The following is a 20,105-nucleotide window of genomic DNA, read 5'->3' as shown; positions in this document are numbered from 1 at the left end:
TTAATGTAAACACCTAATCATAAACGCGCACAGATTGAAACAAAAGTTTTGCATGTAAACAGCCAGTCCTCCAACGAATCTGATTTTCGAATGTCGTAGGCTACTTCATTATTGCCGTGCCTTCTAACGCTGTATTTCAGGGTGCGATTTGTGAGAAAAAGAAGTATGTTTTGAAGTAGGCCTATGGATGTTTTGAAACATTTTTATTCATAAAAATAAATCACGAGAACATGAACTTCATCACTGCATTTGCAGGAATTGTAAAAAAAAAATTCTTATTAACTCATGAAGTAGCCTAACGCAATATTTTTACTTAAAAACTTTTACTTTAAAAAACATGCAAGAATTAAATCTCCCTCCCAGTACCATGGTGTCACTCGGCTAGACAAGACACTTATTTATGAATGGCAAAATTAAATGGCCCAGTTTTACTGCTGCTGTTAAAGTAATAACGTTAACTTTACATCGCGATGCTGAGCTACAGTGAAATGATAGAAAAGACATGCATTATCTCGTGTTTCGCCTCATTCGCGCGAACTGGACGCGCCCGCGCGCGCTAAACGCCTCATTCGCGCCGCAGGACCTCTAGACGCGCGTAAACGCGTCTTTACATTCAATTGAAATCACTCGCGCCAGACGCTCAAGAGTAAGTGAGTAATCAAATAACATTTGCTTTAGCCTCAATTAAGTGAAACTCCGTAGGCCCTATGTGTAACTTCACAGTGGTGTGACTGGGGCACTAACTCTGCTTGTCATCATAGAAGCGGATAATCATATTGTGATGTTTATTCCCGCTTTAGTAATATCCTGAATATGCTGCCTTCCAGCTATATCAGAGCCAGCCAAAGAAGCGCATTTTAAAATAAAATTGACTTTAATTAAACCGCACGGATCCGTGATAAGTTTTGTGATCCGTCTCGGTCTCGCCACTATAGTGTCTCAAGTGTCACATTAACGTGAGTAAAAAAAAAATCAGTTTGCCTCATAGTCTGTCTATTGAAAATGTGTCTGTGTTTTTGTGAAATTAATTATAATAAACATATAGTAGTAGCCTATAGATCTGAGAGGCATTTCAGTTATTGAATTATTTCCAGCCTTAGTGGGTCGTATGACTGGCATACAAAAAAAAAGTGGGTCGCAGTAAGCAAAAGGTTGAGAAACCCTGTGTTAGATCACACACATCACAAAGGACTATGAATCGGCATCAATTACTTTTACCGGTTCTTTGTGGCAAGCTTTATGCGTGCGGTCGTGCGCTTGAGTGCGGCTATTAAACGCTCATTATCCTGTGTAGGCTATATAAGTAATCAAATTAATATAAAGGGGCGATTTGTCCACTAATGGCTTAAATAAACAACTACTAGTCGACTAGAAAAAACTTTAGTCGGAAGCAGCCCTTATTCCACATATTTTCGAGCCAGGCTCAGGCCATTCTGGGTTGAGCGAGCGACCCTGCGGAATGAGCGAGCGGAGTGTAATATTCAGAAATGCGCTCTCCGCTCACGAGCTCTGATCGGATCAAACCCGAACCTCACTGTCTGCTGAACTTGCGCAGAAACATCTAAATATAACCAGCTTTTAAAATGTTTTTTTAAACTAAACATTTAGACTATTTTAGCACAAATTATGAGCTTATTGACGATTTTTTATAATTCTTGACAAAATTAGGATATAGTAAAAGTTGGGGGGGTTTTTTTGAAAAAAAGTGGGCCTGTTGAAAAGTGGGGTCGTGCCTGAGCTACAGGACATTGTCTTTCAAAACATAACCTGCGCGAAAGAGAAAAAAAAATGAATGCGTCTCTGTCCCCAGCACATTTAGAAACATTTTAATTCATAAAAATGAATCATGAGAACATGAACTTCATCACTGCATTTGCAGGAATTGTAAAATCTTTTTTCTTATTAACTCTAATGCAGCCTAACGCAATATTTTTACTCTAATAGCTTATCTTTCCCCACACATATGAACTGTGATCATGCACAACGAAAAAACAAGAATTAAATCCCCCTCCCAGTATGGATAGTGCCACTCATGTCAAAAAACATATTTATGGCAAAACTATATGGCACATCGTAGTGTCAACTTAAACATAAATAGGCTATAGTGTAGGCCTATGCATCATTCTAGGAAAACAGTCTGCCTTGATGACGGACTTCTGTCGTCTTTTTCTGCTTTCCAGTGGGAGCGTCATCTGCGGCATGTCGTCCCTCTTTTACCCACATTTCTGCAAATCTCCGGGCAGGGAAGTAGGCAACTCCTGGCCCATTTATGGAAATGAACAGTAGGTTGTTCAGTGTGGAGACGTTTATTCGGTTTCTTTCGTCTGTGAGAATACGGTTCATGGCGCTGAATCCCCTTTCACACTCAGCTGTTGACAATGGGAGTGTGGAGACAGTGAGGAGCACTTTGCGCAGATTGTCTCCTGTGGTGCCATGACACTTGAATTGGTGGAATTCCTTGAGGAGTATGGTACTGGTTGCAGCCTCAACAGCGAGAGTCTTCTGAATGGTGAGAAGTTTGTTGTCTCCATATAGGATGCGCTCGTCTTCATCAGATGGCCAATTTGACGGATTTAGAACGGCTGCATCAGAAATAATTCCGTTGTCATCCAGCCTGCGCTCAATGTTGTCGGCCAGGGAAACGAACAGTCTTTCACGAAAGACCTCTGCCTTCCGATGATCACTGTCACTTGTCTGAGACACATTCACTCCCTTGAAAGAGTGGAAACTTTCAAATTCCTCGTTCAGGCCTCTTGCGTTCACACCATCTGCTTGCCGCATAGACCTCAGTGTTCTCAGTGCAACATCCACCTCAGCACTGGCACTGACAGCTGTGGCATCTCTCCTCTGCAGAAACAGGGACAAGGCTTGCAGGGTTTCCAGTGCATCTTTTACCAATGCCATCTCCACCAAAAAAAGCCACTGTGTCATTTTACCATGAATGCCCCGACATTTGGCTCTTTCCACGGAAGATCTGGATTTGTCTTCCATCAACACTCCAAAGAGTTTGACCAAGGCTGGATAGCTTTGCCAGAGAGCCGTCACAGACGTGCAGGAAGAGGACAGCCAGCGCACATCGAATACTCTTCCTATTCTGCGAGCGTGCATGCCCAGTTCGGAAGCTGCAGACTCAAACTCTCTCATATGTTTTGGGCTTTGAGAGAAAAATGAATACAGAGAGTCAATGAACATCTGAAAATGGCTCGCCTCTGTAATGTGTTTCACAGCATCATGGACCGCAAGTTCTAACTTGTGGTTCATACAGTGAATGACGGTCAGGTTAGGATTGATCTTCTCACGTAGGAGTGTGGCTGCTCCTCTGTATCGGCCCATCATAGCAGCGGCCCCATCTGTTGCAAAGCCAATAAGCCGGGTGCGCAACATGTCTTCAGAGATGCCCTGTGTATAAAGGCTTTGGAGCAGGATGTCACAGATGGCCGATCCAGTGCACGACTGCAGCTCAACAAGTTGAAGGAAGAAGTTGCAGACCTCACCTTCATAGGGAATCCTAATGTAGATGATTAGGCATGTTTTGTTTGACACCGTTGTGCTCTCATCAATGAGAATACTGAACTTATCAGATGAGTTTTTGATAAAGTCCACTAGCTGAGTTCTCATTTTTTCTGCAATAAACATGAGCATATTACGACAAGCCTTGTCAGAATGCAGCATACATCCCAGGTTTACACCATTCAGTTGTTGCAGTTCCACCAGCTGTGGCTGGATTTTGAATGAGAGGTTGTTTTGGCAGATCATATAGGCTGTACGTATGCAATTCTCAGTTACTTTTAAAGTCTTCTCATTGTGTTTTCTCCACAGAGCTGCACTGTTATCTACTGCCTTTTCAATTGCTGTCTCGCGTCTTCTCTGCAAAATTTCTATGCATTTGATGTGGGACTGACACTTTCCATGTCTGCTTATTTTGTCATTTAATTTTTTTGCAGACTTTGCTTTTATGCCATTAATAAATGCAGAGTCGATGTGAAGCCTCTCTTGTGTATATGGGCCTAAATCTCTAATGTCAGAGCAAGCTGTACACTGAACTGATCCATCTTTGGTGACAGCAAGCCACTCTCGACCCTCTCTCCATTTAGCAAAGCGCCCCGGCTCAATGCAACCTCCAACAATAGCCCCAGAAACCGAATCATTAGCTTGTAAGTCTGGGTTGTATGGTCCTTGTTCATTTGAGTCAACATGGGACTGTGAGTTCTGCTGAGGCTGGGAGTTGCCGCCCATCCTACCTGTAGTAGTAACATTCTCATTTGCAGTTTTAGGATTTTTTTGTGATGGTCCTGTGAAATACGATGATATACTGCTCTGTACCCTTTTCATTGTTCTCAGCTAGCTAGCTAGAGTTTTCGCGCTGAAATAACATAAATATTTGTACTTGGTGACATTCTGAAAAGCCGAAAATGGATCAAAGTTAATGGACAGGATCAGATCAATTAGACGCAACGTCATCTATTGTATCAGAAGGCTAGCGCTGACAGTGGGTGGTCCATTCCGGATTTTATTGTTCTATCGCGCCACTGACAGTTAACATTACAGCGCGGCTACTTCTCTAGGCTAGCCTCTGCTGAATAACGGATTGATTGCAAAGTTAAACTATTACAGTAAACAGTTTTACTGCTGCGTTTAAAGTAATAACGTTAACTTTACATTGCGATGCTGGGCTACAGTGAAATGATAGAAAAGACAGATTAATTATTTGTGTTAGTCATTTCGCCTCATTTGCGCGAACTGGATGCGTCCGCGCCGCGCTAAACGCCTCATTCGCGCCGCAGGACCTACATTGACTTAACATTGAAATCACTCGCGCCAGACGCTCAAGAGTGAGTCAGTAATCTAAAAACCTTTGCTTTGGCTTTAATTGACTGAAACACCGCATGTGTAACTTCGGCCATTCTCAGTGGTGTGACTGGGACACTAACTCTGCTTGTCATCATAGAAACAGATAATCAGATTGTGATGTTTATTCCCGCTTCAGTAATATGCAGAATATGCTGCCTTCCTTTGTTTTCGACACACAGCTCCACTGCCCAGCGGACCGGCTGCAACCGTCTCGCAAGTGTTGATAGGCTATTACTCGTGAGGTGTAACCGGGTGTAACCAATCAGATAGCGCCGTGGGCGGGACATTGAGTAAGTCTGCAGAGTGGTGAATACAGAGAGGCTGCGCGCGGCAGCTATATCAGAGCCAGCCAAAGTAGCGCATTTTAAAATAAAATTGACTTTAATCAAACCACGGATCCGGGATAAGTTTTGTGATCCGTCTCTCCACTAGTGTAGTAGCACTGATCACTTTGAGGGGGGGATAAATTTATCCCCACCGGGGATAAAAATAATTAAGCAGAGGCAGGGATTCCTTGACCAGAAAGGGGGAAATCCCACGCATCCCCCCCGGCAAATCGCACCCAGTATATATATATATATATATATATATATATATATATATATATATATATATATATATATATATATATATATATATATACATACACTGTGTGTGTGTGTGTGTTTTCATTTTATTCTTTTCATAATTCAAAAAGTTATGTAATATATTACATAACTTTTGATAGACATATCTTTGCTTGCAGTTACTGTATTTGTTTTTAAATTGTTATGTAGGCCTACCTCTGTTTTTTTCTGCATGGATATGAATGACTGTCAACAACCCAGCTGTCAATTGACTGTTGTAGGTCTGAGAAGTCATTACACCTATTTTGTTGTTTTAAAGGCAATTAGCATATGGTACTGACATCACATTTTTATTGACATTATGAAACCAAAATATTTGTAAAAATAAATGTTGGTTACTTACACTACAGCAACATTCCAGCAAGGCTTTGGGATCTGAGGGGAAGGACATTTGTGAGCATCACATACAGACATTCTTTCAGTGTAATGGATGTAGTCTAGACGGCAAACCACAAAGTCATCTTCACTCCCAAATGTATCCCACTGGTCTTTTCCTTTAAAACAATCCATGTTTTGCAACCAGGAGATCTTTCCCTGAGACCACTGTCCAACCGAGAAGTGCTGGTAGACCTCCAACAATGCATTCATCCAATTATCCTTCATTTTCATTTGCTCAATTTCCAAAAGAATGAATGGTCTTGTGTTCATGGCTAAGTACATAATGTACAGTAGATTGTCAATTGTGCACGTGTTAGTCATTGTTATAGACTGCTGTCCCATGACCAGACCATGGAGGACATGTGGAAGAGACTTCCTTGGCTTTCTTTGCCTTTGGGGGATTGTAGTATTTTGATTTCTTTCTCTTCTGTTTTTTTTTTTTTTTTTTTTTGATTCAAGTCTGTTTCTCTCTGAATTTTGACACAATCCAGAAACGGATTGGTGTCCATTCTATTCTCAAGATTGTTCTCACTTGATATTTTTTTTTGCAGTACTGTGAGCGGAGGCACCTCTTTTTTGTTTCCTTCAATTAATTTTTGCTCGTCTGCAGCAGCAATTTCTTTGGTGTGAATTCTCTCAGCTTCACCTTCAATTCTTCCTTTTCACTGCTGCAAGTGCATCTTCGAAATTGAAGGCCTTTGGAATGATCTATTTGTCCAGACACTTCCACATTAACCAAAACACAGTCTGCATTTTTGGCAGGTTCTTGCAATATTTATAAATCAAATTTGGCACATCCTGGAAATTTACAACTGGCCTTTCCATGCCAGTGTGGAGACAGCCTCTTTCTTGATTGAGACTGAATGGCTTTAGTATATGAGAATGACAGAACACAGTTGATCATCTGACCGATTTTTTCTGACATGATGTCTGTCCAGCCATGTTGCAGTATTCTGTAGCCTGGTCTTGTGCTTGGTTTTATTTTCTTCCATTCATCTTCTGATAGGTTTAACTGAAATTCAGTTGGGCACTGTTTAGCATGTGCCTGTCTTTCACTATCATGTTTTCCTTCATCTTGTTTTTCCAATGCTTCTTCAGTGTCATAAGACTGAGGTGAATCAGGATTCCCCCAAAAAAGCTTAGTCCTCTGTAATGGTCTTCTTATCCTTTTTATGGAACAGTCAGGACACAGCCATGGTGAAATCAGTGCTATGTCTTCAATGTTCCTGAATCCAACACACCTTGGGTGAAACCAGTCTTTACATGAGCATGCAACACAACTTCTCGTTCAGGCCCTGGTCATTTCTAGGCTTGACTACTGCAATGCTCTTCTGGCCGGACTTCCAGCATGTGCAACTAAACCCCTACAGATGATCCAGAACGCCGCAGCTCATCTTGTCTTCAACGAGCCAAAGAGAACCCACGTCACTCCTCTGTTCATCTCTCTGCACTGGCTACCTCTCGCTGCTCGCATCAAGTTCAAGGCATTGACGCTTGCATACAGATCTATCACAGGCTCAGCTCCCTCCTACCTTCACTCACTCCTACGAGCCTACATCCCTACCAGAAGCCTACGATCGGTCAACGAGCGACGTCTCGTGGTTCCATCCCAGAAAGCCACAAAATCACTTTCCAGAACATTCTCATTCACAGTTCCATGCTGGTGGAACGCTCTCCCCACCCTCATCCGGAATGCAGAATCCCTGACAACATTCAGAAGACAGCTGAAAACCCATCTCTTACATGAGCACTTAACCTCATAAAAAAAAAAAAAAAACCTCCCCTTTCCCTCTAAACCTCGCTTACCGGGCTTATGCTACTCTGAATAATGCCTGAACTTTGTATCTGGAGCACTTCTTGCGCTGCTTTTTGTTTTTTGCCTCTTCATGATGACTCGCTTAATCTAGTCCTACTTTGTAAGTATCACACTGAGCGTATGGATCTAAGGTATTTGGCAGCTGTTCATCAGACACAGATTCCACTGGAATTGAATGCTCCGCCTAATTTGGAAAACAAAATATATATAATTGACTGATCAATATATTGATTATAGTTAAACACATAATTTATGAAAATGATCAGTATGACAGTAGTTTGTAATGTAGACATTTGCATATGTAAGGCAGAAATATGAGGCACTGTTAATTACAACAAAGAAATTGTAATATAAGTTAAAAACAAAAACAAAATATTATGTTAATATTATATATATAGCAAACTCAAAACATCTGAAGCAAGTTTGTTGCTTCTGGAAATGTCCATGTGTACAGATGTGTTAGTCAACACAAGCAATATACCTAAAAGTAAAGCAAATGATTTCAAAGACTTGCATAGAAAGAGAGAATTACTAACCTTAATGTGCAGTGTGATCTTGTAAAATCTCTTTCTGTTATTGAAATTGTTTGGTATAGATAGATAATGACATAGTTGTCCCCAGAACGCATTTTCTTGGTAAGGGGTATCAGTGAAACACTGTCCATTAGACTGCAGTTTCAATACTTCTGTTAGAATTTTTTCCTCAGTCAACGATACATATCGATACAGCCCGGTCTCACCCAAAAACGTCACATACTGACGCGTCTTGACCATACGGCAACCTACGACGAAAAGGGTACCCCTAAAACGTCCATATGAGACGAAGACATAAGCGCACCAGCAGCGCCTCTTAGCAGTACCCTAACGCATACCTAAACCTACCCATAACCCGAATCGTCACATATGGACGTTTTAGGGGTACCCTTTTCATCGTATGTTGCCGTATGGTCAAGACGCGTCAGTATGTGACGTTTTTGGGTGAGACTGTGTTAATCGATACTGTTAAAAAGTCATTGTGGTTACGATACATTACAGTTTGATGACAGCAAACAATAATTACCAAGCCAAATAACTTATAAAATTATAAATAACAAATATCTATTACGTCATGTTACCACATACCTTTCCAAAGACTTTGAACCTGGAATGACAAAAGGTAAATAAATATTTAAATTAAAGAACATATGAATAAATGTTCTTCTTTAAACAACAGTAGTCCTACTAGAAATGAAATGACAACTAATTTTGAATAGTTGTCTATCCTCAGTTAACATTAACCCTTGTGCGTCTTTATGGGCATTTTTTTCTTTTGCCTGTGTTAATACCAATAACATAAATTTTCACACAAGTGTGTATTATTATTTGAATTTTACTATTTCACCCCCCATTTCCTTTAATAAATCTATTTTACACTAGGTACACCAAATAGTTAGACTAAGGACCTTTTGGACAAAAATGTCCCCATTGAAAACCATTAAAAAAAAAAATTATCCCAGGGCCATTTAACTATAAAATGACGTGGTCTTTGTTAATAGGCTTTCATTATGTTGGCAAGCCTTAAAAATTACATTTTACTATTTTTGACCAGATGGTGCCATTTTCTCAGCATTGGCCTATAAAACAAAAAACTAAATTGTCACTTTAATCCTCTTTATCCTTCTGGGCTGCGTTCTCCGAAACTACCTTAACGCTACGTCGTTCTTAAGTTGTACCTTAAGAAGTACCTTATCGTTAATACGTGGTTTCCGAAACCTTCTTAGTTAAGTATACCTTCTGTAAGTCATACGTTCGTAAGGTTGGTCTGGAGCGCTCTTATCTATACCTTATCGCTGCTGACGGTTCATACCGCTAGTGGCCACCACTACGCAAAAAGCTTTTTTACATCGCAGTTTAATTACACATAGACAATTTTATATGAACATTTAATATAAAATCTGATTTCGCATTAAAATTACATTTTTACTTTACTTTAAAATTTTACACATAAAATACTTAAGTTGTTATAGCCTACACCCAGTGTATGGAAGTGTTTTCATTAATAAAGTTTCCATACACTAATGGTTGTTAGCTTTTTTAATTACTATCCTAAGGCACATCAGCTGGCGAACCATTTGACAGAAAAGGCTTAGGAGTCTATATAAAGAAAGATGAGTTTACACAAACTTTATAGCTATGGCAGCGAGACAGCGAGTACTTGTTTTAAATCAAAGACGGCGCCGTCCGAGGAGCCAGTTAGTGTATGTCAACTACATGGCTGGTGGATAATCAGCATACGTTGTGGAGAACATTAACACACTTATGGCCGTGAGGGTTTGGGATTGCACACTTGCTAAATTATAAACACATACTCATATTTATTTCTGCATGTACATATTTCAATGAGCCCCGATAAATGCAGTTTGTACTATTTCTAAAACGCTTCTTTATAAAGAACATTGTTTTCTCAATACTTTACCTATACCGCTGTGAAGGAAAGAGCGCACAATCGATCATCGAGGCATCGATATCAACCCCTTCAGCGCCTCCACCATGGACAGCGCCTGCTAAGGTCGAACTTAAGAAGGTTTACCTTAAGCAACATCCTAAGGTATAGTTCGGAGAACACACGCAGGAAAGGTATACCTGTAGTTAAGGTGTACCTTTTGAGTCTTCGTAGCGCGCTAAGAGACAACGTTATCGGCGATAAGAGCGCTCCAGACCAACCTTACGAACGTATGACTTACAGAAGGTATACTTAACTAAGTAGGTTTTGGAAACCACGTATTAACGATAAGGTACTTCTTAAGGTACAACTTAAAGGACAAATCAAGTGAAAAATGAACCTAGGGGTAATTAACACATGGTCACCGAGTCGATCGTTCCCTGCGATGCGTTTTCATGAAAATCGAATGTATAGAGTTTTATTTATAAAAACAGATTAGCTCATAACACTAGTATATAGGGCAGAGAGTAAGTAAAAGTAAATCGCTAGTTAATACCACTAACAAGGCTCAAAATAGCCTCACACTAACACGGTAACATAATGAGGGTCCTTACATACAAACCGAAGCATTGAGAACTTTGTAAGTGTACAGACAGTTTAATAAGAAGATACTTTATAAAGAAGTACATTACGTGTTTACAGGCAAGAGCCATTTTGGAAAACAGTCTCGACTAGTCGAGCCACGAACGCCGTGCTACATTAGATTTCACAAACGTAATTCCTATCGACCAGCTCACATCGCACGGCGTTCGTGGCTCGACTAGTCGAGACTGTTTTCCAAGATCGCTCTTGCCTGTAAACACGTAATGTACTGTCTTTATAAAGTATCTTCTTATTAAACTGTCGCAGGGAACGATCGACTCGGTAACCATGTGTTAATTACCCCTAGGTTCATTTTTCACTTGATTTGTCCTTTAAGAACGACGTAGCGTTAAGGTAGCTTCGGAGAACGCACCCCCGATCATGTAATCCGATCTTAAATTTGATCTGGATCAAACCTGGCCTTTGGGTTTTTCAGAACTTTGAACTCGGTTTGGGATCTATTTGATCCAAAAAAACAGGATTATCCTGATCCCATCAGGGCCCAGTTTTTTCAAAAAATATAATCTGGATCAAATTGATCCGGATTTGGAAATCCCATGTTTTGCTATCCAGGATCACCTGATCCAGTTTACTTTCATGCCAGTTTTTTAAAGGAGCCTTGGATTGGATCACTGTGATCATTGATTTTGGGATCATTCACTTAAAAAAAAAAACTCTCTGGTTTTATTTGGTTTAAAAAAAATCACAACTGAATCCACCCTTCTGATGGGATCAGGATAATCCTGTTTTTTTGGATCTAATAGATCCCAAACCGAGTTCAAAGTTCTGAAAAACCCAAAGGGCAGGTTTGATCCTGATCAAATTTAAGATCGGATTACATGATCTGATCTTAGTTCAGAATCCCTCTTTTGCAATACATCGTAATACAGGTATTTAATATTTAAAAATATAATGCTCTATAGATTGTTAGATCCACGGAGCTGATCATATGCGACATTAAAACTCGTTGACTGAAGAAGTGGGAAAAGCTGTTGGCTGTTGTGTGACAGTAATTTCACCTATTACACAAACTCGTGTATGGTAGACTGGGTACAGTTGAGACACTTTTTGCGTTTTGATTTTTCACACAAAAAAAGATACTGAAAAAAAGTGAATTTCCACATGACATGCCACATGACATTTCATTAGCTTGTAGACTAAGATATTATCAATCAATAATACCCACAAGTAGTTTATATTTTCCACAATTAGCTCATAAAAATAAGGTGCTTTTTGTCTCAACTTTGTCTCAACTGTACCCATATGTGGGTATTTTCGAATTACCGTGCTTTCCACCCTCATATCCCCCTGAGACGAGAGATTTATGTATTTTTTGTCTGGAAAAAAAAATCGTCATTTTGCGTCATCAGAGGATTTTCTGGCCAGAGGCTAAAGACTACAGCCAGTAGGAGGAGCTGTTCCGCATGTGTTTAACCCGCCCATACACAGTAGCCCCGTTTACATGCACACTTTTTTGCTATTCTGATTGAGATCGTTCTGATTGACGGATTCCGGTTGACTGTTTACATGGGATGTTATCTAAACCGATCTGGTGTTTACATGTGCGCTTCCAATCGAAATCATTTTCTGACATGCGCACACAGCTTGTCTGCCGAATCTAGAAGCTCATTATTTCCAAGCTTTCAATCCTGTCAAGATGGTGCATCACTTAATTGTCGCGTTAGTTGTAGGCATTAGCCGCGTTTCCACTGCTAATAGCCTCGGGCACGTAACGTTAGCACCGTGCCCAAAATCTGCTGCATTTCCAGAATTACTGCGATTCACTAAAACACGCCCGTAACACGCCTCTCTGGAACAATATCACACACAAACCCATGATTTCACCAACAAAATGGAAGTTTTATTGTATTGTGTATTGTTCTTTGTTTATTATTGTCTTGTTTTGTATTTGCATCAGTTTTTCATTCTCATACTCATATCACACTCATTATAGCATATAATTAAATATATATCATTATTGTAAAAAAAAAAAAAAAGAAGAAGAAGAAAAAAAGGAGGTTTTATCAGAAAACTGATCAGAAAGAAATCACTGGAAACAGTGTGATCGCAAAACAAGAGCGACTGTTTGCTGGCATTTTTGTTGTTTAATTGAATATTTAAAACCCAAGAATAGATGTTTTACCACAGGTTTACAATAAAAAGCGATACATTGATCATAATGTATTAATTTGTGTCAAAATTGCACATTAGTCACACAGAAATAAAGTGGTTTACCTTTTATGACGTTTGTGAACGTTCACAAAAGAAAGAGGACAAACAATTATTCAGTCACGTCTGTTTCTGTTTATTTGGTAGCCTAGTAACACGTATTTACATCACATTTAGAAAGAATGTTAATTTCTACAAATATGCCAGCAAAAATATGACCTGAGGAGCTTTAGCACTCTCTCCCAGAAGGATACAATTATATTTTCAGTCAGAGAAAAAGAGGATAGTCCGAGACATAGGCTACTGAAAGATAAAATAAAAACAGGATTATGATTTGTCTGATTTCTTCAAGCGCACATGTTTACCATGTTTACTATGGTAATGGTTAGCGTGCATAGTCTTTTGCATCGGGTATAAATATTCCTACCTTATACGGTGATCAGAATCCACATCGGATCACAAACAGAAGGCATTATGTTAGCTGACAAAATTATCTGGAGCAAACCCAGGCATGCGCAGAAAGACGTACGCTCAAAGTAATCGGATCGGTTCGTTTACATGGTGTAATCTTTCGTTTGATCGGTTCATTAAAAGGTTTATTCCACCCCCTTCAATCCGACTGAAATTTCAATCGGTTTGAGCATTTTTATTTCGATTGAGGTGTTGACATGGAGCATTTTCATTCTGATTGAACTTTTAGACTGGTTCTAATCGGAATACAATGCTCCATGTAAACGGGGCTACTGTCAGCCGTCTTTCTTTGGAAGCTAAGCTAGCAGGCTCTTGTTCTGTGGAGAAAGCTGAGTAAGTAGGGGTTACCATCCTCCTTTTCCCGGACTTGGACGGACGGAGGCTAAAGACTACAGCCAGTAGATGGCGTTGTTCCGCCTGTTTTCAGCCCGCCCATACAGGGTGGGATCTCACTCACAGAATGTACACATAGTTTCAGCCGTCTTTCTTTGAAAGCTAAGCTAGCAGGCTCTTGTTCTGTGGAGAAAGCTGAATAGTAGGAGAAAGCTGATTAAGTAGGGAAAACCATCCTCCTTTTCCCGGACTTGTCCGGCGGGCGAGATCGTTCAAAATGTCCGGGATTCGGCTTTTGCGTTCTGCGGTCGCCATTCATTGTTTACATGCACACCTCTTGTTTCAATCTAAGTGAATTCATTCCGATTGGTGAATCTGAATGTAGTGTTTACATGAACGCTAAACAAGTGATCGGTTGATGTGCGTTTTACCATTGCTAAGAAAATTCCCGCTCCTCCGTGAGAGACGCGAGACCAGTTAACAAGTTATAGAGTTCTGCTTCCCACAGCTAAAGCGTTCATACATGATACTGCCATGCTAAATACTGGGGATACTTAATTTGATTAATCGATTCAACAGTTGATCAGCATTACCAAACGTGGATGTTTTACACCAGAAACAAACACTGATGTACTATTTTATTTAATACTGTGAAGCTGCTTTGATACAATCTGTATTGTGAAAAGCGCTATATAAATAAAGTTGACTTGACTTGACTTAAAAAAAACTATAGAAACCATTACAGAAATTCTATTGGATTGAATGGTTTTCATGGGAATTTTATTGGTTGTAATGGGAATTATAGTGGTCTCTGTGGGTCTCTACTGATATGTGTTGGGTTCTATTGGTGGGGGCATTAAATCCTAATGGAATATATCCCAAACACACTACAAAAAATTATTCTGTAGTGGTTTAAATGGCAAAAGCCAATGGTTCCTATTGGTATTTTAATAGAAACCATTAGAATTTCTGTGATGGTTTCCAACTTTTTTTTAAGCTGGTCTGATCTTCTGTCCTTGTCTAAAGAAATAATTACACACACACTCATCATGCTTAATGTTTTATTATCAAGGTGAACACATGGAATTCATCAGTATCTGTAAAATGAACCTACATGAATGAGTTTCACAGCACTAACACTGTTTCAGCTTTGATCGCCTCGGTTAACACGTCATAAACGGGTGTTAACATATAAGCCTACTTGCATTTTATGGTTGTCAGCTTTGTTGCATTACATTTACTTTACCATGAGATGGTGCTGCAATTTCTATCTGAATGAAGCTTCAAGTAATGATCCATTTTCGATTGTATGAGAAAGCAATAATTGTGAGAAACATTTAAATATAAGCCTGAAGCTTTGGAGAAAGAATAAATAATAGATTTTGTGAAATAACAATTGATAACAATTCAACAGCTAACAGAAAAAAAAAATGGGGAAAGGGGGCAACCTTGGCGCACTCCTGAAAGCCAACCAAAACTGAAGAGTTAATGTCATTATTAACCATATTGATAAATGTACATCCAAAACCAAAAAGACTAAGAGATTTAAGCAAAAAATGGTATTCTAAAGCAGCCTTTCTCAAAGTGGGTGCCGCGGCACACTGGGGTGCCTCCTGACTCTGTCAGGGGTGCCGCCAAAAAATTACGTAGGCTAAAAAAAAAAAAAATCTGACATTTCATATATAAATAGGCTATATTTGAATTTACATAAATGCATTCTTCTTCTTTTAACCCTTTCGCACGTACGATCAGTCTAGGCTGGTCCCTGGAGCACCGGTGTGATTAGAACGGTCAGTGCATGACGTGATCAACTGCTAAATTCAAATGTGCTTTCGCGTGTTGGCTGGAGCTGAGCCAGAGACAGGCGCGCTCAGCTGTCATATATCACAACTTTTCAGTGTTTTCATCCACATAATGTTTGTTTTAGGTTTCAGACATAATTACTAAAAAAACAATACATTTAGAGTTTGTAAAATACACACTGATGTCAAAGGAAGAGGCAATAATAATAATGTATATTATAATTAGTTTTATTCATATCAGATACACATTGTGTAAGTAACTTTAAAATTTACTCTATTCTTCTCCCAGTTCACCTGCCACTTACTTTTATGTATTTCGGGAGAAGTGGATGAATTCACTTGTTGTAAATCCAACAGATCCGATTCTCTGAACTGCGTCTGCGGCACAAACTAACATGGCGGCGCCCATCGCGCATACAGCTCAACTAACGCGATCGTTAAAATGGTGTTCAAAAAACAAAACACTTCCACTTGCATATATTTGACAATCGGAATATCAGATATTTCATGCCATATCTAACAAATTTGTGAATATTTTGAATAAAAAAGTAAAAATGACATAAAAGCAGATCATAATTCATTCATCTCTGTTGTTGCAGCGGTGTGTCACGTGACAAGCAATGACGCGTCACCATGGAAACCATAAAGTGACACATTCTAAATAACGGTCCCCTAGAAAAACTCACGCTGGGGGGGGTCAGCCAGAATATATTAAATTTACGTGTGAAAGGGTTAAACATATTATGAAAGGATTAATAAAATTGTCAATTCATTTTATATATATATATAAAATTTGCATTTGGGTTATGCAGTGTTTTTAAATTATATTTTACACTGGGGTGCCTTGAGATTTTATGCACTTTTGAAAGGTGCCCTGACTGAAAAAAGTTTGAGAAAGGCTGTTCTAAAGAGTCAAATGTTTTATAAAAATCCAAAAACATTATAATAGCTTCTGAATCAATATTCTCTGAATAATCAATAAGTTCAAGAACTAATCTTATGCTGGAGCTAATATGCCTATTTTTCATCAATCCATTTTGTGTTTCACCAATTATACTATTAAGGCCAGATTTTAAACGAACCGCCAAAATTAAAGCAAGTAATTTATAATGAACATTTAACAGTGATATAGGTCTCAAGTTTTCAATTAAAAGATCCTTATCTGGATACGTCTTCAGTTAAAACCATAGGAAACCATGGCTGACAAACGTACTCTAAAATTTGCATCATTTAATGTGAATGGGGTTCTTAACCCCATTAAGAGAAATAAAATATTGTCTAAAATGAGAAAGGAAAAAGTACAAATTGTTATGTTACAAGAAACACATCTTAATTCGCTGGAACACGAAAAATTAAAAAGAATGGGTTTTTCTAAAATATATTACTCGTCCTATAAATCAGGTCATAGACGGGGTGTGGCTACTCTAATTTCACAAAGAGTGCCATTTGAACTCATATCTGAAACTACAGACAAAGAAGGGAGATTTTCACTGATAACTGGTAGGATAGATGGAGTCCAAATGACACTGTTGAATGTATACGCTCCCCCAGACAGTGACATTACATTTTATAGAAAACTATTTGATTTAATGGCACAATCAACTGGTATACTTATTTGTGGAGGGGATTGGAATATTCGACTTAATTTTAGGCTTGATTCCTCAAGACAGATTCTCCAAACGTCTTTGCAGAAGAAAATTAAGATCCTCATGTCAGAATATGGTATTGTGGACATTTGGAGGGATTTACATCCAACAAATCGAGATTATACCCACTTTTCCCATGCGCATACAGTATACTCTAGAATTGATTATTTTTTCATTTTTAAAAGGGATCGTCATAAGGTATGTAACTGCGAGATTGGAAACATTGATCTTTCTGACCATGCTCCTCTATTGCTAAACGTAGAAATAAATGATGATTTCAAAAACACACAGTGGAGGTTGAATACAAGTGTACTGAACAATTTACAATTTTCCAAATTAATCAAATCCGACATAAAAACGTTCCTAAAAGAAAACCTTTATGGTGAGGTGAGCTCAGAAATCGTCTGGGACACATTGAAAGCGGTTATGAGGGGTCAAATCATATCATTTTGTGTCCAGGAAAAAAGAGCTAGGCAAGTTAGATTATTAGAGTTAAATAGGGAATTAAAAGAGCTAGAGGGAAAACATAAGAGAGAATTAAAACCGGAGCTCAATACTAAAATTAAAATATTGAGAAATAATATTAATGCACTATATTTACAAGAAATACGAAAGAAGATGATTTATACTAAACAAAAATACTATGAATCTGGGGCTAAGTTTGCTAAACTTTTAGCGAGCAAATTGCAAAAGCAACAAACAGACAACACAATATGTAAAATAAGAGACCCAAATTCTATGAGATGCGTTTATAAACAAAATGAAATTAAACAGGCCTTTCAGAGTTACTATAAACAGTTATACACACAACCAAAGTTAAAAGGTAGAAAACAAATCAAGAGTTTCCTTGAACAACTTAATTTACCTGTTTTGTCGGACGATCAAAGTCAAAGGCTAGTGGCTAATATCACAGAAAAAGAACTATTCTATGCCATATCAAGGCTTAAAACAAACAAATCTCCAGGTCCAGACGGATTTACGTCCGAATTTAAAATGGAGCTATCGCCATTCCTCCTTAAAATATTTAATCAGGCTCTAAAAAAGGGTAAGATGCCACCATCATGGAAACAGGCCACAATATCTGTAATTTACAAAGAAGGAAAGGACCGGCTTAATTGTAGTTCCTACAGACCTATTTCTGTTCATAATATTGATTACAAGCTTTTCACATCAATTCTTTCGAAGAGAATTGAAGAGATACTTCCACAACTCATTTTTACTGATCAGACAGGATTTATCCCGCAAAGACAAACTCATGATAATATAAGACGTACATTACACATACTAAACCATATTAAAAAACACCAAACACAAGCTGCAGTGATCAGCCTTGATGCTGAAAAGGCTTTTGACTCGGTAAGCTGGGATTTTCTGTTTGGAGTACTGGAGAGATTTGGTTTTCACTCAGATTTTGTTAAAGTGATCAGGGCACTATACACAAAACCAACTGCACAGATAAAAATAAATGGTAATTTATCAAATACTATTGAACTAGAACGCGGGACAAGACAAGGGTGCGGGCTCTCCCCTTTACTCTTCGCCCTCTATATAGAACCGCTAGCTCAATTAATAAGGCAAACAAACAGTATAAAAGGAATAAATATTTCTGGTGATATACACAAGCTGGCGCTATACGCCGATGATGTGTTATTGTACATAAGTGAACCAAACACATCACTTCCCAAAGTATTTCAGACTCTAAGTAGCTTTGGTGATTACGCTGGGTATAAACTAAATGTAAACAAAACACAGATATTAACATTTAATTATAATCCTCCAAAAACAATAAGCGATGAATTAAATCTTAAATGGGATCGGACCATATTAAAATACCTAGGTATCTTAATCCCCAAAGATATAACTATTACAGCTAAATGTAACTATGACGATCTTTTGAGTAAAATAAAACTTGATATAAAGAGATGGATCATCATCCCCTTTATGAGTTTAATACAAAGAATTGAATCTGTAAAAATGAACCTACTACCAAGATTTCTATTTTTGTTCCAAGCCCTCCCAGCAGAAATTTCAAAAAAGCAATTCTTAGAGTGGGACAAAATGATTTCTAGATTTATATGGTTAGGGAAAAAACCGAGGATCAGATTTAAAACACTGCAGCTCTCTAAAGAAAATGGGGGTATGGCTGTACCACATCTTAGAAATTATTTCTACTCTGCACAAATTAAACCCCTGATGAATCTATGTAATACAAACTACCGTGCTAGGTGGAAAGACATTGAAGTACTTCTCATGTCAGAACCACCTTTAATGGCAATACTGGGAAATAAAGACTTAGAAAGGACTCTAGGTAAGATTGAAAACCCTTGGTTAAAATCACAATTAAAAATCTGGACGGAGGCTAAACATCAATATAAATTGCACAATAATTTGAAGATAATAAGATGGTGTGCCTACGACCCTGATTTTAAGCCCAATCAATCAGATATTGGATTCCAGAACTGGATATCTAAGGGTATAACAACACATTTCTCATTAATAGATAAAGGTAAAGTGAAAGATTTCCAAACACTTAAAACCAGTTATAATCTGGAGAAACAGGACTTTTACAGATATTTACAGATACGCCATTATCTCAATCAAGAAGTTATTAGATCACTGGATATGCAGGAAACAGTGCTTCAGGAAATATTGATGGCATACCAGGCAAAAGTTAAAAAAAGTATTGTTTCACGGCTGTATAAGGGATTTATGAATAAACAAACAAATTCAACATTATATGTGAAAACAAAATGGGAAAGGGAAAGTAACATGAAAATAACTGATGAGGAGTGGAATGGTTGCTGCATATCACAGTGGAAATGTACAAACTCATATTCATGGAAGGAATTTGGTTGGAAATGCTTGATCAGGTTTTTCATTACTCCAAAACAAAAAATGTCTGGTTCCGAGGAGACTAAGTGCTGGAGGCAGTGTGGAAGTGAAGATGCCA

The 20,105-nt window shown here is 38.5% G+C and overlaps 1 protein-coding gene across 1 annotated transcript; it reads right to left on the bottom strand.

The window, feature by feature from the left end:
- Window positions 1-2,124: 2,124 nt before the first annotated feature.
- On the bottom strand, window positions 2,125-4,236 carry LOC308694870 (E3 SUMO-protein ligase KIAA1586-like; the record flags this gene model as incomplete). Its single annotated transcript, XM_081372665.1, has 1 exon — window positions 2,125-4,236. The coding sequence occupies one exon, from the start codon at window positions 4,234-4,236 to the stop codon at window positions 2,125-2,127; it is 2,112 nt and encodes a 703-aa protein (XP_081228791.1).
- Between the last annotated feature and the right edge of the window lie 15,869 nt (window positions 4,237-20,105).

The sequence above is a fragment of the Scardinius erythrophthalmus genome, assembly GCF_964197995.2.
Source record: "Scardinius erythrophthalmus genome assembly, chromosome: 1".
Taxonomy (NCBI): domain Eukaryota; kingdom Metazoa; phylum Chordata; class Actinopteri; order Cypriniformes; family Leuciscidae; genus Scardinius; species Scardinius erythrophthalmus.
The sequence above is the reverse complement of the archived record's forward strand: the minus strand, read 5'-3'. Positions and strand labels throughout refer to the sequence as shown.